The 25,680-nt window shown below is 44.7% G+C and overlaps 1 protein-coding gene across 1 annotated transcript in view; it reads right to left on the bottom strand.

Annotated features, from left to right (window-relative positions):
- SDHD (succinate dehydrogenase complex subunit D) overlaps positions 1 to 25,680 on the bottom strand; it is a 64,712-nt gene that overhangs the window by 21,107 nt on the left and 17,925 nt on the right. The window contains exons 2-3 of the mRNA XM_078681844.1: positions 15,613 to 15,723; positions 2,167 to 2,311 (exon numbers count right to left, since the gene is read on the bottom strand). Of these exons, the coding sequence (XP_078537970.1) occupies positions 2,167 to 2,311; positions 15,613 to 15,723 (256 nt within the window). The remainder of the gene's footprint in view (positions 1 to 2,166; positions 2,312 to 15,612; positions 15,724 to 25,680) is intronic.

The following is a 25,680-nucleotide window of genomic DNA, read 5'->3' as shown; positions in this document are numbered from 1 at the left end:
AGCGCTTAAGAGCCACCAAGCGGACCTTTATCAAGAACAAAATCCACAGCTACGGTAGGTAACGAAAAAGAACTCTTCTACATCATACAGAAGTGCACCAAACCCCGAGCGAAGCCACAGAGGTCTCACCTTCTCAGAACCTCAGCAAAAAGCTTATCTCGTACTTCCACCTGCAAATCAAGGCCCTCTACGACATCTTCAGCGGACAGACTACGGACACCACCACCCTCTTCACCACAGGCAACCAGCCGACCATCACCACTTGGAAACCTGTCACCGCTGAAGACACCGCCACAACCATGAAGAACACCCACTCAGGAGCCCTCTCGGACCCCTGCCCTCCGCACATCTACCACAGAGCCGCCATAGCACCCTAACTAGGCCGGACCATCAACGCCTCTCTTGAATCTGGCATCTTGCCAGACGACGGAAACGGGCAGAGATCAAGTCCCTCCTCAAGAAACCCTCAGCCGACCCGATGGACCTGAAAAACTACCAGCCTATCTCATTCCTTCCCTTCGCGGCCAAAGTCACAGAGAGATTCATCAACGCCCAGCTGACCACCTTCATTGAACATAACGCCATCCAAGACTCCTCCCAGTCCGGATTTCGCAGCAAGCACATCACCAATACAGCCCTCCTTGCCGCCACCGAAGACATCCGCATGCTACTCGACTAGGGCCACACTGCGGCCCTCATCCTTCTAGACCTCTCCGCAGCCTTCGACACACACTCTCACACCGCACTCTTGCAGCCAGACTCCACAACGCCGGTATTCAAGGAACCGCGCTTGACTGGATCCATTCCTTTCTCTCTGGCAAAACCAAAAGGATCAGACCCCCCTTCCTCTCCGAACCTACAGAGATCAACTGTTGAGTAGCCCAAGGATCCTCGCTCAGCCCCACGCTCTTCAACATCTACATGGCCCCCCTTGCTGCCATCATCAGACAGCATGGGCTCAGCACAGTATCTTACACTGACGACACCCAGCTCATCCTCTCGGTCGTGAAGAACCCCGAAGACACCAGACTCAGCTTCCAAGAATAAATGAAAGACGTTGCAGCCTGGATGAGCGTCGGCTGCCTTAGGCTGAATTCGGAGTAGACAGAGATCCTCGTCCTTGGCCCCTACCCCACTGTGTGGGATGGCTCCTGGTGGTCCCATGCCCTCAGAAACCCACCCACCCCGACAGACCACACCCGAAACGTCTGCATCATTCTAGACTCCTCTCTCACTTTGAACTTCCAGATCAACGCCGTCGCCTCCACCTGCCTCAACTCCCTCTGCAAGACCTTCAAATGGATCCCCCCCGAATGTAGAAAGATTGTCACCCACACACTCATAACCAGCAGACTGGACTACGGCAACGCGCTCTACGACGGAATCAACAAAACCCTGCTACACAAACTCCAAACCATCCAACACACCTCAGCCAGACTCGCCCTCGGAACCCCATGACACAAGCACATGACCCAGCACCTACAAGAAGTCCACTGGCTCTCCATTGAGAAGAGAGTAACCTTCAAACTACTCACCCACGCCTACAAATCTCTCCACATCGTCGTACCCAAATACCTCAACGAAAGAGTCTCCTTCCACGTACCCAAAAGGAACCTCCGATCCGCCGACCTCGCCCTGGCAGAGACCCCACGCATCCGCAGAACCAGAGCAGGCGGGAAGAGCCTCCTCCTACGTTGCAGCTAGGACCTGGAACGAGCTCCCAGTCAACATCAGACGCTCCCCCACTCTGCACGCCTTCAGAAAGAGCCTCAAGACCTGGCTCTTCACCTGATCTGGAGCTACAACCCCCATCCACCCCCCCCCGCACGCCTTGAGACTCTCACGGGTGAGTAGCGTGCTTTATAAAGACCCCTGAATGATTGATTGAAAAAAGATGCCTTCTCTTTCATACTTTATCTCCCCCAACGGATATTGTATGGAAAAGCTAACTCACAACTGGGGTTACTCAAAGTCCACAAAGTGGTGCTGTTGTTTAACAATTGGGAGGAGCAATAGGGCTACAGATGAAACAACTATACTCCTTATATTAGCAGCCTGATCTCAAAGGTACTCAAATTTATTTTCTGGACAGTTGAATGGAACATACACCATTACAGACCCAAATAAAGCTCACAGAAGTGAAACAGTCAGTTCCTCCGGACTTACCAGTGGCCATGGAGAGTGAGTGTTGCCGCCAAAGAATAATCAACAGCTGCACCAGGGTACAGGTAGGCTGCAGGGAGCAGGCCCAGCAAGATAACACTTACTGCCCTCTCGGCTGTCCAGTGCAGTGACGCGGACTTGGAGCCACCTGGATAACGGGGGGAAAAAGGGGCAGGGTCACATTAAACTAATTTTTTAAAACTTGTTTTATTCCATCCCTCCATCTTCAGCATAGGTACGAGTTACATCCGCGACCGCCACTGCTAAGGCTAACTATGCAAATATGAGCACAAATTGTGACGGAAACAGCTCAATCCAGTTAAAGAAATTAGTTAGCTGAAAAAATATGTTAGGAAATAGAGTACAGTTAGAACTGGGATTCTCTAGTTGGCTGAGGTAGGTACCTTAGGCCAAATAGGGACCCTTCTTAGTCAGGGAAAGAAAGGACACCTTCTCAGACAGCCCCTGCTCAGCCCCTCAGTAGCTTGGCACAAGCAGCCAGGCTTATCTTCAAGGCAAGTGTGTAAAGTACTTGCAACCACACTCTCAGCAACCCAATGATGACACCACAAATGGACTCCACACGAGTTTCATAAAAAAACAATTATATGTTTAAATAAAGAGATATACGATGAGACCACACAATAAAAATCTAACATATGCGCATTTGTAATATTCCTCCTGGCTGGTTATTAGGCCAGCCAGCCCTTCTAGGTTCTGGCGGTATTAATGAGCAATTCTAGATGATCCAATGCAATCCTAATGCAAGGCTATGCAGTTCGTAATGCAAGAATGAGGCATTTCGCAATGTAAACATAATGCAGTTCGTTATGCAACAATCAAGCAGTTCATAATGCCAAAATAATGCAATGCGTAATGCAACAATCAGGCAGTTCGTAATGCAAAAAACATAATGCAATGTGTAATGCACTCCGGCACCGATCACGGTGCTTTAGATTGTCTCTCCGTCACTTGTATTGACTCGCGTCAGCTTCTGCCAACATATGCCCCGAACACGGGTATGGTGTAAACCAAAGTGCAGCTCACACTCCGGCCCCGGCCCTGCCACTCCTCAGCAAGTACGGGCTGCGATAAGAGCTTGAGCAGAGGCTCGCGTTGCAAGAATGGGAGAGGCAGAGAGAGTCTCCTTCTGAGCCTGCACCCGCCCCAGGCGGTGACACACGTTACCTGGGGGGTGAGACCTCGCTCTCCTCTCCTCGCGACTTGGGCCTCCGATGTGACTGGGTTGATTCCAGGCAGTGGAACTCGGGCCCTCCCCCGACGGGGTTGGTTTGAGGTCCCGCTTCTGGCAACAGTGGGCTCAGGCCGGTGGCACAGCTCCTCTGGGGATGCTGTTACCGGGCCGATGGCGATAACGAAGATCTCAGGCTGCAACAGGGCACACGGACACAGCGTCGCGGAGACTCACTTGAGCTTCGGGTGTGCACGACCACAGGACAATCCTCATGAAGGTCTCAGGCTGCACGAAGCACACGCACACAGCGTCGCGGAGACTCCCTTAGACTCTGGGTGTGCACGATCACAGGGCAATCCTCACGAAGGTCTCAGGCTGCAAAAAGCACACAGCGTCACGGAGACTTGCTAGGACTCCAGGTGCCTACGATCACAGGGCAATTCTTACGAAGGTCTCAGGCTGCAAAAAGCACATGCACAGTGTCGCTGAGACACACCTGGAAACTTTTGTGTTCCTAAGTTTCCACAACAGGGAGCCAGCTCTCCTTGGGCCCTTGGGGATAAGTTACTTCAGGACACAGCACACAGCAAAGTCCCTTAAGCCTCTCCTTGGTTAAGTCAGCAAACTACAGGCCAGCACGAGAACATACAGCAAGGGTCAGTCCTTTCCTTCAGTCTCTTCAGCGGTTTCTTCCTTGGCAGAGGTTCCTCTTGACCACGAAGTAGTTTCAATCCTTTACAGTCTTGAACAGTTCCATTCCTGTTCAGTCTTGCTCAGTTCCATTCCAAAGTCCAGGGGTTCCAGCTCTCCTAGTTATACCCCTAAATGTCTGTGTTCAGGGGGGCATGGACCACTGTCTAAACCAGTTCTGGATGTCTCCCTGCCAGTAACACCTTCTTCCTTTGATAGTGGGGGGTCTGGATCCTTAATCACTCAGCAGGAGATGGAGACATTGTTTTATGGCAGCAGCCCAGGCCTCTTCACCTCCAGGGGCTACTCCTCCCCCCTACATTCCAGATGCAGGTCAGCCTGTTGCTGTTTCACCGCCTACCCTGGGTAAAGACATTTCCCAGAGCCTATCACATTCAAATCCAGACAGTCAATCAACAACCAGGCAGAGACACACAGAAATGTTAGAGCACAAAAACCCAGCCACTTCTAAAAGAGTGTTTTTTAAACAAACCATGCAAAAAACACCTTCCCAAAAAGATGCGTTATTGAATTGTGAGTTCAAGCACACTAAACTTCACCTCTCTATCTTAAGTCTTTGGGAAGATAGGCTGGAAACATTTTACATAGCCTCCCCATTCTGTCCTATGGGCAAGATGGCCTTTGAAAAGTGAAAAACGAAATGGAGAGTATTTCACTGTTAGAACATGGTACACACCTCAGTACATGTCCTACCTTTCACATACACTGCACCTTGCCCAGGGGGTACCTTATGCCTACCATAGGGGTGGCTGAAGTGCATCGAAAGGGAAGGGTAAGGCATGGCAAGTGGGTGCACTTGTCAGGACAACATGGCAGTTTAACAAACTGAGCGCAGGCACTGCAGTGGCAGGCCTGAGTTCTCTCTTTAAGGCTACTTGTGTGGGTGGCACAATTAGTGCTGCAGGCCCACTAGTAGCATGTGCATTACTAGCCCTGGCACACATAGTGCACTTTACTAGGGACTTTTTCTTGTAAGGCAAACATACCAATCATGGACAGCCAATTCCCTTTACACTTTACATAGGGAGCACTTGCACTTTGACACTGATCAGCAGTGGCAAAGTGCCCAAAGCATCTAAGTTGGCAACACCATGTCAAAAACAAGCAGTGGCATAGCCAATAGGTCTCGCCTTTGGGAACTTAAGTGTTTAGCTAGAGATATTGACTTTGCTTATGTATGTGCTGTACATTAGTTTTTAGAATGCTGAAAAGTTATAATAAAGAAGTGTTGATAGCATTTTTGTTACCTTATATATGACCAAGAAAGCATTACGTCCAAGTGAAAGACCATATTAAAAAATTATTAATTATAAATAATGTTTTCATCTAATGTTGTCCTATAAATGTTGGCAACTTGTTTCTGCGTGTGCCAATGCTTGCTTGTTATCGGTTTTTATTATTTTGGGGGGCATAAATAACATGAGGCTGAAGCTTGGGAAATAGTAACTGTAACAGTTAGTGTGATAGTGAGTTAGTTTGTTAATGAGAGTTAGTAATAGTGAGAGAGTTAGTATGTTAGTGAGTGAGAGAGAGTTATTTAGTGAGAGAGAGGTAGTTAGCTATTGAGAGAGAGAAATTAGAGAGTTAATTTTGAGAGAGAGAGTCCGTGAGAGAGAGATAGTTTGAATTAGTGTTTTTAAAGAGAGTTAGAGAGTTAATGAGAGGGATTGAGATTGTTAGTTAATTTGTGAGAGAGTGAGTTAGTGAGAGAGAGGGAGAGAGTTAGTGAGTTAGTGAGAGGGAGGTTGAGAGAGTGAATTAGTGAGAGGGAGGTTGAGAGAGTGAATTAGTGATAGAGTTAGACTGAGTTAGTGAGTGAGACAGTGAGTTATTTTGTGAGAAATGGTGAGATAGAGAGAGCTACTTAGTGAGAGAGAGAGTTAGTGTGAGAGAGAGAGAGAGAGAGAGTTAGATAAATAACAGTAAACTCCCTTGTCACAGTGTGTTATGCTGTGACTCACAGAGGCGGTCAGAGAAAGTGACCCGCTGATCCAAAGAGACGAATGTACTTAAGAGTTGTTTTTGCCTAGTCACACTGTGGTTGAACCACCCTATAATTCGGCATTGAGAACCTCTCTAATCTGACCTGAAAAGCTTTCCAATAAGTGTGATTTGTTGACTTCAGATGCAGGGCAGCATTTGAGAGAGGAAAGATTGTTCTAACTGTCAGAGACTAGGATGTTCTCTTTAGCCCGAGGCCTAGGAGGAGGGAGAGATGCCATCCCCATTTCATTTGATTGGCGCAATTAAAACCCATTCCGAGCTGCTTCCCGTGCTCTCACATGCAAATTGACCTTAGCCTCGCGGGGTGCTTTGTAATTCTCCTGCCTGCCGAGTCCATGCATTAGAATGGCCCAGGAGTGAGGTGCCTTGTGAAATCCAAATTGTCTGCACAAAAACCTGCTCGCCATTAACTTTGGATCGGCATGCTGAAGCCTTAATGAGAGGCAAAAGATGATCTGATGCGAGGCACAGAAAGCGGTTTTGCGAGGAAACAAAAGTGTAATGCCTTTTTCAGTTACTGATATCAGAATGTTTTCTCCAAGTGTAATGCCTTTTTCAGTTACTGATATCAGAATGTTTTCTCCAATCAGAGATGCTTCTCATTTCAGTCGAGCTCGAGACTTGGAATACAATCAACAGCAGCTTAAATTTGTTGCAAATTATTGCATAATGTACGTTTTTAACAAGTATATTAAAATCAGTATTTAAAACAGCCGTACAGAGACTTACAGAGGTGGTCAGAGAAAGTGACCCGCTGAGCTGATGTTAGAGGCTAGGATGTTCTCTTTAGCCCGAGGCCTGGGAGAAGGGAGAGATGCCAACCCCAGTTCATTTGATCGGAGCAATTAAAACCTCTTCTGCGCTTCTTCCTGTGCTCTCACATGCAAAATGACCTCAGCCTCGCGGGGTGCTTTGTAACTCTCCTGCCTGACGAGTCCTTACATTAGAATGGGCCAGGAGTGAGGTGCCTTGTGAAATCCAAATTGTCTAAACAAAAATCTGCTCACCATTAACTTTGGATCGACCTGCTGAAGCCTAATGAGAGGCGCTAAGGACACGATACTTTAAAATAAAAAAATAAACATATGGCCCCTGCATGCCTATAGACGCTTGGGGCATGTCTGGCGTTTTCCCTTGCGGGAGCGAGTAGCAAGAAGCGATAATTGCTAACAGATGGTGCCGCTGCTCGCTCCCGCAAGGGAAACGCCAAATGTGCACGAGTGACCATTGAGAGCAATACAAAACGTGCACGCTTTTTGCCAAAATGCTGATCGATTCCAAAAGGTCCACTCCTATGCATCCTAGGCAAGACATAAAAAGGTCTAGGGGGAGAGCAACAAGTTTAGGGAACTTTAGCCGAAAAGGGCCAAGTCCAACAAGTACCATTTGCCATTCCCGACTATGACAATGAATGAATCAAACCACTTCAGTTATACCGTGTTGCAATGCTCAAGACACGTCACGTTAAAGCTCAGGATAATGTGTTAGTACTATTAGTTACAGGTAAGAGAAGTGTGTTGAATTAACAAACTCTCACACACTGTGCATCTGCAGCAGTGGATTGATGTGGGATTGTTTTTAAACATTTGAGCTGCCTAAGAGGGACAGCCCAAAAGAATAATATATTTCGAAACATTTATAAAACCTAGGGCTGAAGAATTTAGGAAAAAAATAGTAGGAACAGTACAAAGGAGTTAAAATAATAAATGGAAATATCTTATTTCTTTTCTCTAGCTATGCCTACAAGAAATGGAACGGACGGTATCATAGGCATCTCATTGTCTCACTCAGTTTTCTAGTTCCGTTAATTACTTGCCACAATTTTTCAATTAAAATGCTGCTGAATAACTTGAACCAACTCAACCTTGGCAAGTGTTCACATTGAACTCACTTTTAGCAAAGTTTTTTGTTCACAGATCTTTCTGCGTTGAACGAATCAGTCAGACTGTCACGAACGAGCGGTCTGTCCTTTTCTGACCTGGGTCCTCTTCTGTGGAACTTTCTCCCTCCACCTCTTAGGAATGAAACTGTCTTTAGTAATTTTCGCAAGCATTTAAAAACCTGGTTGTTTAACCAATAAATTGCTCGCAAACACTCTGTGGTAGGCCATTTGGACCAGGCGATCCATCCGATCTCGCTTTTAATAGTACTTTGGTGACCATTTCTTGGGCGATCAGCAAATCATCAGTTGGCGACTCTAAAAATTCAATGGGCCTGCTCCAGGTCTTACTCTGGCTTATTTTCATCGAATTGAGAGCACGTGTGTCTGTAGGAGCTGTTCCCTCAGTGGCCCTAAAGTGGTCAGTCAAGAAAGTGGACCAGTCGGCTTCTGCAATATTTGCGCTCCCAAAGTTGGACGAACTAGAGTTTTGACGATGGATTAAGGCCCAAAATTTTCTTGAGTTGCGATTTTTGCTCTCCCATAACAGTTTACACCAGAACTGGACTAGGTATAGTCGTTTGTCTTTTTGTTGAGCCTGCCTAAATAACCTGGCTGTTTGACCTATATACTTTTTCCCTGTCTGGCGGCGCCGTGAAACCTTTTTGGTAGCTGTGCGCCTTGTAAGATTAAAAAAAAATAATAATAAACAACATGTATAATCACATTATTAATACTATCGAGTAGGGAAAAGAAGATTCCAGAGCAGCCAGTATTTATAAACAACTACGGTTCAGCCGAACAGAGTTTATTAAACTAGGATTTTTGTTAGACAAACTGATGCGAGTGTTTCTCAAAGGAAAAAAGCGGAGTGAGTATACACCAAGTGAAAAGACAAACCAAAACCGAATTTAAAGACGAGAAGGTAAAGTGCTATGTGTACATATTCACAATTGGTTGTATTGGTTGCTTTACAACAAAAGACAAAAATGTTATATTCAATAGAATTTGAGTCACAGGGAACTAATCATTGTATCACAGTTCCAAGAGACAGTCTTTGTACATATGTCGACGATGTTTCGACCCGTGGCTAAATAAAAGGGTCTCACCAGGACTGAAATTCCCAGGCTGAGGTATTGGAGGCACAGTCTGTGAGGGTAGGAAAACTAAACGTAGTGAGAATAATTGTTCTCAATTGATCAATATCTGGGATAAGAATAGTTGGGGCGGCAGTCCCTTTCGGAGTCCCTTAAAAGGTGAGGAGCATCTGCTATGGGCTCTCTTTAGACAACAAATGGTCTTGTGCAGGTGGATGCAGATAGCAAAGCAGTGAGCTATCAGCATGAAGGCAACCTTATTGGGCAAAATATTACTCCAAAACAAACGGCTGTGGGGTTCCGTGTGCGCTGGCAGTTCAAAGTATTGCACCACTGCAGAGAAGTGCATGTACTCTACTTTTCAAATTTAAGTAGTACATATAACCCAGTACCTGCCCATTTAAAAGCACTCCACTAGAAGGCATCCAATAATAGTTGGTAAATAGCAGAACAGCTATTTGCCAACAATTGTCACATTACTATAAACCTGACATTGCAATAATAAACAATCGGAAAAACACTCAGCAAACGGAAAAGCCTGCAATTGAATTTTTTACCTTTGAAAAAAAGAAATGCAATGAGCAAATAAATAAGTGAAACCACAATAAAGCAGTGTTTTATTAGATGACAAAAGGACTTGAATCTTGAATGGCAGACAACATTTATATGAAGATAAATCTACTACACAAACTCAGTTTTTAGGTGGAGCCTACAAGACAGTGCCGTCTGGTTTGTGAAATACATTGTGAGATTACCAGGAACTTAGAGGAGTTTAGTGCCTGCCCACTGGTAGGCTTTGTTACTTGGCTTTAGTTGCTTCTTGTTTGATGGTTTTTCTTGTCCATCATGTGTTTATCCCTCCCCTTCAGCATAGTCTCTTTGTCATCCTTTTTACTGACTTGTGTCTATGAACTGCCTTCTTTAATAACTATATTTTTTTCGGTTAAGTACTCCATCAGAGAGCAGGTGTGTGCAGCCCTCTCCCTCTTGTAATTCTCACCGCTCCCACAATACTCCTCTGTGCACTGTGCGCATGCTCTCTTCCATGAGCCTTCTCTCCTGTGTTCTGCATTTGCCTCCATAGCTTTTCCCCTTCCAGTTGTTGCAGTCTCACTCGTGCTTCTCCCCATGCGCAACCAAATGTTTGCCCGGATGAAGATCTCAGATGATTTGTTGAAGTAGTGGGATAAACGTCTAAATTTCATGGGCCTACCCACATCAGTCATTGATGGATATTCTAACTTAAATGCTCATATATCATTGTGTTTGTAATTGTTTCAATCTTAAATTCCAAGTGTTTTGGCCATTTGCACATATAGTAAATATTCATCTATCCTTGTACTTTTTTCCATTATGTGTTAAAGCTCACCAATTTTCACTTTTTACTGCGCCGTCCCTTGGAGGACTACAGCATGATAAGTCTCTAATTCAATGCCTCAAATACATACCTGAAACATCTGCATTTTTAGGTGTATGTGCTTCGTCAAATGTTTGAAGTCCGTCAGTCCCCTGCAAAAATGGATTCTTCACCCATCTATGTGGACATATGCATATTTGCACCATTTAACATGTGTAAATGATGTGTACATGGAACATGTATGACCACAGCCACACTGGGAATTATTTTTTTATGTGTTGCATTCAAGTGGTGCCCAAGATGGAGGTTGGGGAGAAAAGCTCAGACAGAGGATCTGAAATGCAGGTTCCACCCCAGGCAAATTCCAGACAACCTATTAATGGGTGGCGAGGAGTTTGAGGGAGAGGAGACATAGGGCCCTTTACTTTGTCTTTGTGCTCGTCTTGGGCGTTTCCTGCCTGGAGACTCCCCGCTCCAATTCACCTTCCTGCCTCACATCTTGCAGGAAAGACTTAGACTGGGCTAGAGTAAGTGGAATAAGCAAAAGGGTAAAACTGAACTATTGGAGTACTCAACTCTTATCTTCAACTATAGTATAAGGACGAGGCAGAGACTTGCAGTCTGTGTGCCTAAAATCTCTACAACGAATCCAGGGTTTCCATACTGGTGGCAATTGAGAAAAATCACTTTACTCCAAGGTTAGGATATCCACAGCCAACATCCATTACCAGGATCAGGACCAGAATATTGGATACATCACCTAAGACTAAAAGCAAGATTTGTGCAGGTCCTCCTGCCAAAGGAGAGAGATGACCAACTGCTCGAGAGGAGCACTGGAGGGGTGGGGTCCTTGCCCAAGGAATGTGCTACACAGAAAAAGGGGGCTGTGAAAGAGTCAAGGCTGGAGTAGCTGAAACGTCTATTGCTACACTGGCGCAAACGTGCACCACTCTGCGAGGGCAAGGCTCAGGAATCCCAAAGTAACCCCAGAATGGGAGAAAAAGTGTGTGCCTAATGAAGAGAGGGTCACAAAAGTTCAACTGCAGATTTACACCACCAAAAACACAAGTGGTGTTAAAGAAGATCAGACCACAATGTGCAGTTACCACAAAGAAGAACCTAAGTACCAGAGGAGAACCACAATGGCTGAAAGGCTTGTATCCAGTACTAAACAGACCCCCCCAGGATATAGCGGCATGGATTGGCAAATTTAGCGGCACAAAAATGAATATTTAGCGGCACAAAAATGGAAATTTAGCTGCATTTTATTTTGGGGTTTTTGCAACACCAAACACAGATATCTTATTGTTTGAGTTATTTGACAACATGGAGCTATGTACATTTTGTTTATTTACAATTCAGCCCATTTGTTCTGCTAAGAAGACGCATATCTCTTTTTCGTTTGTTCATGAAACGCTAATCCCAGTTTAAGCACTTGAGAGAAAACCATCCAACTCTGAACACACCACTTCAATTTACTGTGCCTAAAAAATTAATTAATAAATATAAGGACCTCTCATTCGCTCCCATTGATTCCCTCCCTGGCTAGGTTTATGCTATATAAAAAACTGCACATACAAACGTGTTCATAATTGTGCTGCTTTGATGGTTAAGTATTTAAAAAAAAATGTTTTCAAATACAGCTAATTACTGTTCATACAGAATACTATATGCATTTAATGCAGTGTATATTTAACATGAGCGTCAGATGACCCAGTTATTATGAACGATTTGATGGCCAAGCAAATTAAGATTGTGTAATGTACTCAGGGCAAATAATTTCCCAGAAATATCCAAAGCCAAAAAAATTATAACAAAACGATGTCACTAATCTTTGTTTGTTTCTTTTGCAGGTGACTAGCTTGCAAGTAGGGAGAAAGCAACATTAATATCCATATTTAAAAAAATCCATTAGTCCTGGACACATACTTTTTCGTAAGCCTGGGTTTATGTTTTCCTTCATGCAAAACTATAAATAATTGTAAAAGGAGAGACAAGTGGTGGGACACGTCAGGACCGTACAGTTACCGGGTTTTAAAATATACAGAAACCAAGGAAATGGATGTGTGGTATGAATCGTGCAACAGCCCTTGCAGTACTCTCTTCAGCACACAGAGTAGATCACTTTACCCAAGGCCGGGCGAGGCCTGCAATAAAAGCTTCTCTCTCCTCTTCCACATCTCCACTGCCCCCCTCCCACCCGGGCAGCGCTTCTTAACGAAGCTGGTTTTAAACTTGCCTACCTAGCCTCCCTATGTGTGCAGCGGGCCCCCACCAGCGTGAAGGACAGACGGTACCTGTCTGTGTTCTGCTTTCCTCCTGCTCCGAGTCCGAGTCTCTGAGGAAGAGTCTTCGTGTGTGTCGCTGCCGCTTCGTGCTCTCTCCCCCTCTTGCTGGTGTGGTGCTGGTCTTCTCCCTCTCTCGGCCGCCGTGGTCTTCTCCCTCTCTCGGCCGCGTCCTCGACCTCCTGGCTCCTTCTCTTCCCGCCGCAAATCAATCCTGGGGGGGAATGGGAAAATGGGTGCCTCGCTCCTTCTCCTTTTAAGGCGGAAACGGGCGGAAACAGGCAGAAAGGACGGCGAACGGAGGAAATGGCAAATTTCGCGGGCTTTTTGCCAAATATCGCGGCATTTCCGGGGATTGGCCGATTTCGCGATTTTTTTGCAAATCGCGATAAGCTGGAGGGTCTGACTAAATAATCACTAAGACCACGAGGAGCAGATATCTAGCTTGTTAGGTTGGGGGGTTTTGTGACAGACGGGAAGACTCTAAATTTCAAGATTTATTGATTCACTGGTACTCCAACTCTACACCAGCCTCATGGACTGGTGCTGGCGTTTCCTCCACTTAACTCATTCCGGTGCCCAACAGGGTTCCCCCACACATCAGGCAACAGGACCCGGGCACACATCAAACTGAACGGCCCTGCAAACTACTGCAAGTGGTGCCTGCACCAAGAAAGAACTAGGGGCCAGATCAGATGTATGTAGGGTATGGTTTGGGATTACCAAATACCGAATCGTAAAAAGTTGCTAATCGCAAACAGCCATGTACGAATGTGTGTTTAACACAGTTTAAGATTCCCAGTGGGTCGGAAATAGACCTACCTCTTTAATATTCATGAGGTAGCTCTTTTTTGCAACCCATTGGGAATCGCCAAAATCACAGAGATAGTGGCCTGCTGGGGTCAGCAGACGACCATGGATGTCTGAGATTGCTTTTTAATAAAGCATTATGCAAAATACCAGTTTTCCTGAAAGGAAAATGTTATGAGTTTCCAAAAGAAAAATTGACCGTGGGACACGGCCTTCTCTTAAAAAATGGTCCTCCTAGCATTCACAAAGAGGAAGGGGTCCCTTGGGGACCCATTCAGATTTGCGAATGGGTTACCACCTACTTAAAGTAGGTGATAAAATGAGAATGTTTTGCGACCGCATTTCGGTTACAAAACATTCAGACATACCACTGGGATTTGGATGGAAGGGACGTCCTAAACACGCCCCTTTCTAATACTGAATTACAAACCCAATTAGTGATTTGGTAATCGCTAATCAAATCAAAAATTAGGCCTTTGTACATTGAAAAAGACATTTTTGCTCTCAACCGTCCTGATTCTGCGAATCTGGCAGTTTGTGAACCAAAAACCTTTGTATAGGTGGCCCAAAGTGCGACAATGAATAAGGTAATGGGTAAACATAGAAGAGCAGAGAAAAGGGGAGGGAAGAGACTGCTATTTAACGAAGACCTGTTGACCCGCGTCCCAGGCAGTATTACCCCAACAATCCTCACACTAACAAATTTATTTGTGAAGGTCCACACGTGTCTATAATTCTCTATTGCACATGGATACCCTAGGAGGCTGCCCTCCACACTCCCCCTCCAGGAACTACAAATTTGCTTCGATCAACCTCAGAGATATAGTAGTAAAAGCCAGTATAATGTGTTACAGTTGAAACTTGATGTGCTGTATTATAGAGAGTATTTGAGAAATATACTTATTCTTATCCAAAGACAATGCATAGGGTGAACACCGAAATACTGACTTGCACTTTTTGAGGCCTCGTTCTCTTCACACCATTCCCAGAGTAAGTCTTCAAATACTAAACTGGACTATCTTGAGGCAACAGAGTTATTATATATGAACCTTTTTGCCTCTTACTGTACTGAAAATTTGAGGAATATTGTTTTTTAGGCGTCCCTCTGTAGTCATGAGTTACAGAGCTCAGATTTGTCAGGACTTAAACCCCCAGAATCTCCTGGACGCTGCTGGTGTCTGACCCCAGGATCCTGGACAGAAATCTTGGCACCCTGACTGGAAGTTTCTGCATCAACCTTATACCCAAGTTACAGACAGGCATCGTATATTGAAGCTCTGTGACTGGTTTCAGAAAGTTTCAGCTGGCATCCTGGCTACTCTGGAGCAGAAACTCAGGGGGAGCTGAGAGTCTCCTGGCAGAAGCAACCCAGATCAAGAGCACAAAGGAAAGGGGGGTTGCCCCACTTAACTTTGCCCGTTAAGCTGAGGTGGTCAACCAATTTCAGAGGAAAACAATGGTTCTGGAAGGGGAATGTGGAACTCCCTAGCTTCAAAGGAACCTTCTGTCTCCTTTCTTGATTTTATCAAATGGCCTACTGAAAGAGATCCCTTGGTGGGGAAGCTTTTGCAATATACATTTTCCTCTGGACTCTCCCACCAACCCTTCATCTGGCGTACTATACAGAGTATGCATGATACAAATCGAGCCTACTGAGGATGTAGCTACACATGCATTTTATAACATAGTAGGTATGTGCACATTAATCTACACACCTCCATCATGCATTGCTCTTGTGGATGGGCAAACAACTCCGTTAGAGGGACTTGCATAAGTATTTCATATGCAAGAGAAGGCAGTAGGCTTCTCTTCCAAAGAAGGCAACAGAAATAAGGTCTGCCATGCACATCACAGAAAATGCTCAGGGCATACACAGGATCGTTACGTGTACTAAGGGGGGGTGGGGGGTCAGAAAAATCTGCACCTTGCTATGGGTACTTCCAGGAAGGGGTGTACGCTTTCCAGAGATATGCACGGGACCTTTCCTTGTCTCAACAATTAAGTTAGGTAGATTTACTTAGTAAATAATTTAGTTTACTAAGAAAGAATTCAGCAAAAAGAAAAGAAAAAAACCACAGAAAAAAAAACCACACATCGTCTATTGTACTTACTATGATGAACTGGAGACGCGTGGATCTGAGACGCCAGCACAGCAGGGTGCCCTTGAAGAGCTGCACAGACAATGACAGGTCTCCTCAGCAAAGCTTTGTTGAACAGGTGAGCTGTATAAATGACAACATACTTTAGAAACTTCGAACACTATAAATGTGGGTAACTGTTCACTATACATGACTATCCGGGCCTTTACTGAAAACCAACATCTGGAAGTGTGGTTCAGTCGCAAAGCATCACAAAACTGAAATTAAGACCTGGTGGATTTTAGTGTAATTCAATGCATCTCAATATGCTATGCAACTTTGAAGAACTACTTTCTCCGGAAACCTGATTTAAATGTAAATATAAAACATTTAGGAGTGGTAAACACCTAGGAAGTGCAACATTCCCAATGTAGCTCATGACCTCTGGATGATTTAGTAGAATATGCTGTGCTGAAACAGAGCGTGCACAGAGTTTTCAGATGACCATTTGTAGTCCAAGAGATAAACAACAAATGCTTATTGTGTTTAAGAAAGCTAGCTTCGCTAACTGGTTCAAGTGGTATGCAATATAAACTGATAAGGAGCAACAGTGACTAACTGTAAGAATGCAAGTGTCTGCTCTCACACACCAAAAACACATAATTTGGAAAATTGCAGTCTGTTTACATCTGTAATGAATTGTCCTTGTGAGAAAAATAAAAATAGGTGCCAGGTAATTGAAAATACAACTACCCAAAGATCCAGATTTGAAAAAAAATATGTGAAAGTTTACCCCCAATCTACAACTCACACTCCCTGGGAGGAAGCAGGACCAACAGCGGCTCACTCGCCAATCGGGCCGTGATTCTAGCCCACAAGGGCCCTAGGAGCTCTCCCATACTGCCCCTGCCTAACCCCAGGACACAGATTTTTGCTTGAGGGGGAAGCAGGGTTAATAAGGAAGATGCCAGGAAAAATGGTAAAGTAATAAAAAAAAAAAAAAAACACGCAGAAAGAAAAAAAGAAAAAAAATGGGAAGGCTAACCTAGGCATCCCAGAACAGGCCTCACAGTCTTTCCAGTGAGGTTGGCCTATCCAGGCACCAGGCCGATCTTCAAGGTTTAAAGACCTACCAGTCTTTCTGCCTTCCTGGGGCTAGAGCATCCATATCCTCATAGATAGCGAAAAGAAGTTTGGCTTCTTTTGGACGTGGTTTTGACATATCAACTGCTAGAGAAGTAGTAAATGCTAATTTCATATCACTTGCCATGTCAGTTTGGCAAAAAATGATTTATATTCCTCATATTTCTGAGGAAAAGTTTCCCAATTGGCAAGGATTGACAACATTCCTACCACCCAGTATTCCCATGCACCTTACGATAAAAACTGTACTCTTTCTTGTCTAGGTCAGCCTATCGCCCACAATAGGATTGACCAAACCAGGGACCATGCAAACATCACCAATATTTTTGTTCCGTTCCTGTCGTGGGTGACAGGCCCACCCACACAAATGGGGTACCGTTTTTAAGGGTAGGAGCGTGGGGACACTCACATAAATATGAGAAAAAAGCTTGAGGTTTTAAGGGGATTCTGGGTAACAAAATGTAGCTTAATCCACGCAAGTTGAACCACACTGGATTCCCCTGGTTGTCTGGTTTTCAGACATGTCTGGATATGGTAGGTTTCCATAGGTGCCAACTGAGCCAAGGTCAAATTTAGCAGCTTCTCACATCGCCAAAAGGGGTAATTTTTCATGGCAAAAATATTACGTTGCCTTTCCTATAGCGGGCGATCAGCTTATCCACAATAGTGGGATACAGCTTTTATCTGGAGACCTATTGGAGCACAGAATTGATGAACACGTTTTTTTTTAAAACCAAATCGGTCTCAATTTCTGGCTTTCAAATAAATGTAAGCCAATGTGCAAGGAAGAACACCTAAATTAGAGATCATTTTTTGGCGTCGCTTATCCCATGTTTTTGAACATTCATCAAATATTATATATTGCTGCAACCAGAAGGGTATGACAGATGTAATGGTATCTTAGTTTTATAAATTGCCCATTGACAAAAAAAAAAAAGATGAAAGCTGTGTCACCAACTGCTATTTCTTCCTACCCATTTTCTTTTAAATTTCAATAATTTGCTTATTTGGGTAAACCAGAAGCGATCTGCATAAATAACCCCTTTGCTGAGTTTTGCCTTTTTCCACTTTTTAGTTTTGTTTTTTAAAAAAAGGCACAAATTGGCCCAAGTACCTCTTGTGTAAAGAAAACGCTATGGAGGATTATGCTGAAGTGCTCCAAACATAAAAAAAAGGCTCAGCAAAGGAGTAGAAAATTCTCAGCAGCCAGGGGGCTAGAACCGTGTTTATGTTAGCTGACGTTTTGAGATGTATTGTAAATCATTCACTTAATGGCCTTTTTAATGTGTTCTCCGAGTTAAGTGCTATTCGCTATGACTAACTACTAAGTATCATGCCACGTATGGCTGCGTAAGAAACTTCTTCCAGAAGTTCTGGCATGCATGTACCACCAAGGTTTCCTATCATCTGGTGATGAAATGGAACGAAGAAATGGTGGAATGGTTTTACAAATAGGACAAATTCTTGGGACTAGAAGTATCTGTCCCCAAAACGAAAAACATTTTTTTGCTCTCACATGCTCGCTCTCTCAAGTTACCACCTTAACGAAGATACCTCAGCAAGAAGTTGAGGAGTATATGGATCCACCACATGAAGCAGCTGATCAAAGATACAATTTTTAGATCTTCTAGTGCTGCCATTATTCAAACCACTTAAGCAGTTATTCTATGTGCTAGCGAAGACCACAAAACTGTCTGCCAACCAGACGCTACCATGCCTGCTGAAGCAATGGTTCCCTGATGGCGCAATTAATAGCAGACTGGATCATTAAATATTGGCAGACAGTCCAGACAATTAAGCCTCTCTTTCGCCACCACCTATTGTCCCAAGTGCGTCGGCTCCAATGTTCTTGTGGGAAACTACTACGCTCTGACACCCAAGAGCACAAGATTGACCTTGACTCAACAGTTATGGGGCATCCACTCGTCCCACTGCCGCTGCAAATCTGTTTGTTTGCAGCATTGACGGGCTAATCATCTACTTTACCTCAACCACTGGAATAGGGGAAGGTTCGTAGGACTTTGGATCTGGCAGCTGCTCTTAAACCTTATTTGGAAGCATCAGAGTCTCAGATTTATCCTGTATCCCACTGCAGCGTGCCAACACCAGGACACAGCAGCACTGTCAGCACACATTGTGTGCTTTACCACAGACTTCGAGGGCCATGCAGAGACCTCACTTATCAGCTGACCAACTACTTTCTTCAAGTCCTGGGTGCAACTGTAGTTCATATAGAGCACAGATGGAGTCTAATGCCTGGAGAATCAGGTGAAAGACGAATACACTCAGTATCTCACGTCACATGCCATCAAAGGGTAATCTGACAATTTTAGGTTGCTTTCCGGATTTTCTGAAGCAGAGTATGTTCATACGTCCTGGAATGCTCTGTGACAACATCCGATTTATCTGTTAAATATATGTACATATAGTCATAATAACTATTTATATAGCAAGAAATATATACTGAATTCCGGGCAGTTAATTAGAAAATGGTTCTATACAACAGAACCCATTATAGCAAACCTTCAATAATGAAATATTTGTTAAACCCTGCACGATGTAATGCATTTTACTTAGAGCTCTTTGAAGCTGGTGCATGACACAGTCAGCAACTTTAGGAAAGCTGCGAATTGTGATCTGCATGTAAATTTCTCTCTCTCTTTCTCTTGCTCTCCATCTTTTGGAACTCCACTGGCCCCTCCTACAGTCCTGCGCCATCTCGACAACCTGTGTCATCTACAAAGCCATCAAAAGTCAGTGCCCCCTACCTGGCTGACAAGCTCTCCGGCTCCTGCAGTTCTTGCCCCTCCCATAGTCAGGACAACAACAGACTACAGATGAAGTACCAACATAAAAACACCTGCCATAACATCTTTCCCACCTATGCATCCAGGAAATCTAACGACATACTGTATCCATTAGAGCGGTCCTATACCTTAACCAACTTGGGAAGCAGCTGAAGAAACGCCTCTGTAAAATATACCAAATCTTGAAGTGAGAGCCCACTTTCACTCTCACCACTCCCCATACATGACAGACTCGTCTGTCTATGATAGTTACTTTACCTGGGTGGCTATCATTTCTGTCCTAGAAGAGCGGCAGGTACAGTTCACCCGTTTGACTACACAGCAATGAGAGATCTTTTGTGTGGCACCTGCCTCACTTTGGAAAAGAGATGGGAAGATGAAGTCAGCGTGGCATGTACACTTGTGTGGCAACGCTCGGCTTCAGCAGTGACTGCCTTCCCAGACTGTTGCAGACAGCTTCTCAGATTCAGCAGTTACTGTCAATGGGCTGTGTCCTAGCTTGTGGATTGTCTATGGCAGTTGCTGCCTCTGGGCTGATCAGATCTTCCTGCTTCGGTGGAGGCACAGCTTTACTTCCAGATATTGGCAGTGGCAGCACCAGTAGATTGTACACACAGCAGACTGTGCGGTGACATGGTAGTACTTTATATTGAAAAGTCTTAATGCAGGACACATAGGAACCATCCAAAGACCAGGGACTCCTTCAGGGCACAATACATTCTGGCTGCGCTCCTAACTTTTGCCAAGTGCTCCTCAAACCGGAAGCATGACGTGGCTTCTCCATCTGGAAAGCTTTTCCTCCTGTAGGGCCAGCCACACTCCTTTCCACTGCCAGCAGGTAGGCTTCTAAGCAAGTCAGAAGCATCCTCAAATACAACAGCAGAAAGAGCAGACTTCAGGTGATGTCCCCTCAACTCTGGGAGACTGGCTGTGAATCAGACACCAGCACTAAACAAGCACTGGCGTTGCCAATAGGTTTCGCATTTGGAAAGTTGGAGCTATTGGTTTTGTAAATTACATTTTATATTTATATATCGTTATTGGCATTGTCAATAACAATATATAAATCTAAAATGTCATTTACAAAACCAATAGCTCCAACTTTCCAAATGCGAAACCTATTGGCAACGCCAGTGCTTGTTCTTGCTCATGGTGTGCTTCATCTCTACTAATCTGTCTGGAATGCCAGCTTTTTTGACTGCTGTTGGGACTTGCACACCCTCTTGAGTGTGATCCGGTATTCAGTGTGCTAGTCTGACAGTGAAGCGGTTCCGTTCTGCATGTACATGGAACATGTTGCAGTTGTAACCACCACAGACAATACAACAATCGTGTTAAGTAGTTGCTTTAACGACTACATATTGTCGGCAAGTGAAGCATAGCAGTATACATAGCAGACAAGGCGCCTGTGAAAACATATCTCTGGTTTGTTAGGCACATTACAGGCGGACTTGTATCCCTTTTTAAATGTATATGTTTTTTTGTTTTTTTTTTTAACGTTCACATATTTTGATCGTGTTTACCTGTCCTGGGGTGCCTTCTGACTGTGCGGCGCCCTATTCATGTTTTACATTCCACTCACGATGTTGGCTTTACTTAGACATTTGCGTTGGTTTCTTACACATTCAGCATTTTCTTCCGAGCGTGTTGTCTTTTCCTGCCGCGGCAGACTCGTAAGCAGGCATCTATGACTCGCGGCTTTGAGTGCGGTTTCCTGGGCCTCCATTCCCTGTAGGTGCCTCGCCTTCCAGTATAACCACTCCATGTAGTACCCAGGCTGACCTAAAATGAGCGTTATGAAGAAGCGCGCTTAATTTTAGGAACCATATGTGTGCTTGTTTGGCAGTAGTGTTTCTGTCTCTTTGAACAAACACATTTTTAGAATAAAACTGTGGCTGATGCATGCCCCCTTTCAGAAATCGAAACCAAGAGATGGGTGCTTCAAAAACATGGTTGGCTGGATTCCCTCTTGACACGGCGGGTGAGCGGCCACTGTTGCCGCAGCGAGAGCCCGTGTTTCCACTCAAGCATGATAGGAAGTGTAGATAGTCCCGATGTTAAATATTTGCCTTTGGCTCCTGTAAACTCTGTTCAAACAAATAGCTGGCTTACGAAGGATCCCACAAAAAGACATGCCAAGTAGTGTAGTCTTTCCCTATCATAACCATCTTACATCAGAAGCAGTCGATTCGGGCTGGCTGACGGGAGCCTGTTGGTATTGGCCGCTTGCGGTGACGCCGATTTTCAAGAGCAGGAGGAATGTTGCAGGTTCAGACGCCGAAAACGTTAAGTCTCTGTGTTTTGGCACTGCTATCATCACGTTAGTACGTTCACTTCTTTGTGTTTTCTCTGCTTTGCGGAGGCGGGTGACAAGACGCATGGAGAGCAGCAGCCTTTGATGTGCCGGCCGGTAATTAGGGGAGGAGAAATGCCGGCCTGAGGTGCGCGTGCTTGTGTGGTCACGTGACCCGCTCATATGCACTGTGAAGAAACCGCAGTGGAAACCGCAGTGGTTTGACTAGTCGATCGAGCCCTTGAATTTTCGCCTATTACATTCGCAAGCGAATGATAATAGGCGAAACCTAATAAACTGTAGCTCTTCAAATAATCTGCAGAGCCCTCCCCTCAAGAAGACCTTGAAGCTGAAACACAGTGGGGTGGTTTGGAGCCCAGTTTTATAAACATTTTCCATAGAGGGGAGTTGGATCAAATCCTCAGTCTCTTAGCCATATAATAACTCCACAGTAGTTATCAAAGTTCCTTATGCATCTGGGAATGCTGGATGAAAGGGATAATAACGTCCCGGTGTCTGCTACTTCAGAAACAGATGTGGTATATTCCAAATTATTTAAAATAGAAATTTACTGTTGTACATGCCCATGATGGAATTTGATGAATGTACCAGGAAATGGGTCATCAACAAAAGTTACCATGAAGATTACACATTAATATTATTAAAGATTTTCCATGCAGAAGCAGTTATACACACAAAACATGCTTTGGCATGAAGATATATATGATCAAATAAATTACTATGTTAGAGTAATGATAATGAATTGCAGTTGATTCAAGTCCGAAGTGTTTTGAGAGTTAGTATATGCCAAAGTGACTGAGGAATCCATTTAAAAAAAAAAAAAAAAGGGAGGTATGGATCGTGGCGACTTGCATTGCCAACTTTAGGTCCTATGCAGAGGTCAATACTGCAAAGTGTTGGGACATAGATCATGGGGCAACTGTCAATTTGGGTTAGTTCGATTCAAATGTTCTCCAGACACAGCATTTGTGCAAGTTGATGGTTCTTAGCGAAGGTAACAATGGGGCCTAGCTCCATACTGTAGTATCCAAACTATGGGCACAATAAAGTGTAAGATTTCTGCCCCTGCCTGGCATTAGCCTTCTTGTAGCATTAATCACAAGGAAGAACAAGCACTGACTAAGTCAATAGGTCTAGCAATGGCTTTTCTGTTTTCCCCTTTTAATTCACAAATCAGAGTTGGGTTGGTAAATAAAAAAAAGTAGCACACATTTTTTTTTAGGCGGTAGTAACCGAGGACTCAGTGGGGAGAAGCAACACTAAGGGTGCAGGTGGGGAATGAAGCAGAATAAGGCTGAAGCATCACAGAGGGCGGGTGTGAAAAGCAACCCGAAAGACACAGGTTGGGGAAGCAATATGGAGGGTAGGAAGCGACATGGGTGAGAAAGAGGAATGGTCTATATTGCCAGTGAAGCCACACACAACCTTTCCATATCAGCAGTGGTGCATTTTTGCCTTCTAGTCACATTCAGGGATGTCACTGCATTACGCCATTTAAAGTACTATGAAAGAGATCCAATCCAATGAGAGCAACAATACTTCTTGGAAAATCCATTGCAACATCAGTCTTATCATAATTTAACAATTGTAGTAGTTCTCTAATCACCTTGCAGGTGGCTGCCTCTCTTGTGGCTTCTGCAGCCAGGCATTTTCAGTTTGCCGTCTTTTCACCACCCAGACTTGCCAATGCCTTCCCGCAGAATAAGCATGCCGGGAAAAAATTCAAATTACCCACCCATGTGGAGTCGGAAATGAAGCACCATGAATGTAATGCTGAGTGCGACAGGGGACGTATACCATTAGGATAGGGAAATGATTATGGTCTTTAGGCAGCTAGTTCTTCTGAACCAAGCAGGCTCCATTTGGGCTAGAGCTGTGTACAGAACGGTGTAGCAAGGGAATCTAATGTTGTAAGCAAGTTGTCTGGGGCAAAGAAAGTGAACATGTTCACGCCTGTTTGAATAAGTACACTCTCAAGGGGGACTTCGCTAAACGTAAACAAACTGCTAGACATTTTAGAAGGTGTACTTCCCAGAGTAGCAACGGGTGACCTTTCGGATTTAACGCAGCATACATTCCTCCATGGAGGAAAATCGGATAACGGTTTGTGTAGGCAACGGCGAGAGATGATAATTTTCAAATATATATATATAGAAAACGTAAGCAGTCTAACCAAAAATATTTCCCCGATTGTGAAGGCGTTGTGTGACTGTCAGCCTTAAACCAATCAAATTACAAATGACGACATATTCAGAGTGATCATGCCAGGCATTTAAAGAAAGACAAATGATTGAATTCAAATCCTGCCTCGACCCCTGTTCAAGGCGGGCACTTCATTTACTGACACAGCTTAGATGAACAAGCAGCGTCTTCTAAACCCGAGCTCTAAAACTTGGAGTGCTTACTATTCGCATGACATCAAAAGTGAATTTGCCGTGCCTGCTTTATTGCTGGGACAAAGCACTACGGCAATCATTACTGAACTCCCGTCGGATGAACAAGTACAGGAAAAAAAAAAATTTGACATTTCAAAAAACATAGGCAGAAACAAATTTAGAAAAATAGTGCACCTCAACCTACATGCATAACAGGGAAGGCCTACAAGCAATAGGGATAGAGTCTTTCTTGTTTAAAAACGATATGTAATAATTATGGGCCTTGCAAAACAACATTTCTCGCCTGTAACATTAACTAGCAGCCAGTCCCGACGTTGTCCGGGTATGAAATAGAATGTGTGTAATGTGTGCAATTTATTTTAAAATCTCGCGGTAGACAACATTTTTTGTTTCATTAGAATAGGGACGGAGAAGGCCCAGCTGCAGCCCTGGTTGATGTTAGCAGGCGCGTGTATTTGGTGTAGTGATCCTCCGCCTGAGCCCGGCTACAGCCCTGATTGAGGTTAGCAGGCGCGTGTAAGGTCGTTGAATGAGAGAGTTATCAGCCGCGGGTATATCTGTTTAATGAGAGAGTTGAGTGACAGCGAGTAGGTGAGGCTGCAGTAATTGTCCCCGCAGACACGCTCATTTGCGTGTTCCCCCGCTTGAGGCCCAGATGCAGGCCTGTTTGATGTTAGCAGGCGCGTGATCCCCGCTTGAGGCCCAGCGGCAGCCCTGGTTGATGTTATCAGGCGCGTGTAATTAGTATACTGATCCGCCGCCTGAGCCCGGCTAGAGCCCTCGTCGTTGGTAGCAGGCGCGTGTAATTTTGTTGAATGAGAGAGTTCAGTAACAGCGCGCAGGAGAGGCTGCAGTAACGTTACTTACCACGCCTCCAGCTGAACGCGTTTGTCACGCCCCCAGCACACGGCCACAGCAGACGATCTTCTGATTAATGTACGACCCACATGGCATGGAGGGCGGAACGTAGCACACGCCCCCAGCGTGCCCCTTGATGCGGTGCAATTGCGTTCACATGGCATGAAGGGCAGACACACGCCCCCGGCGTTTGTCACGCCCCTAGCCCACGATATGATGGCTGTACCACACACCCCCAGCGTTAGTCACGCCCCCAGCCCACGCCCACAGCACAACGCAGACACGCCCACAAGGGACTACTTTGCTGGCACGGTTCTTTTACCTTTTAAATGTATATGATGGCCGTCTGCATAGCCTATGTCCTTCTGCTGCAACTGCCCTTTCCAACGCTGTATTGGATGTTGTGATTGGCGGTGTGGTTACTGAGATTACCCGCCTCAAAGGTTTGGGCTCTCTCTTTATAATATTAGTATGGATATGGATATGGATATGGGGCATATTTTTACTTTTAATAAAGCGGAATAAGGGCTCACATTTTATATACTTGATACAGTGACATCCAGAAGTATTCAAAATTAATTAA

The sequence above is a fragment of the Lissotriton helveticus genome, chromosome 3_1, assembly GCF_964261635.1.
Source record: "Lissotriton helveticus chromosome 3_1, aLisHel1.1, whole genome shotgun sequence".
Taxonomy (NCBI): domain Eukaryota; kingdom Metazoa; phylum Chordata; class Amphibia; order Caudata; family Salamandridae; genus Lissotriton; species Lissotriton helveticus.
This window is presented reverse-complemented; position numbering and strand designations above follow the sequence as displayed.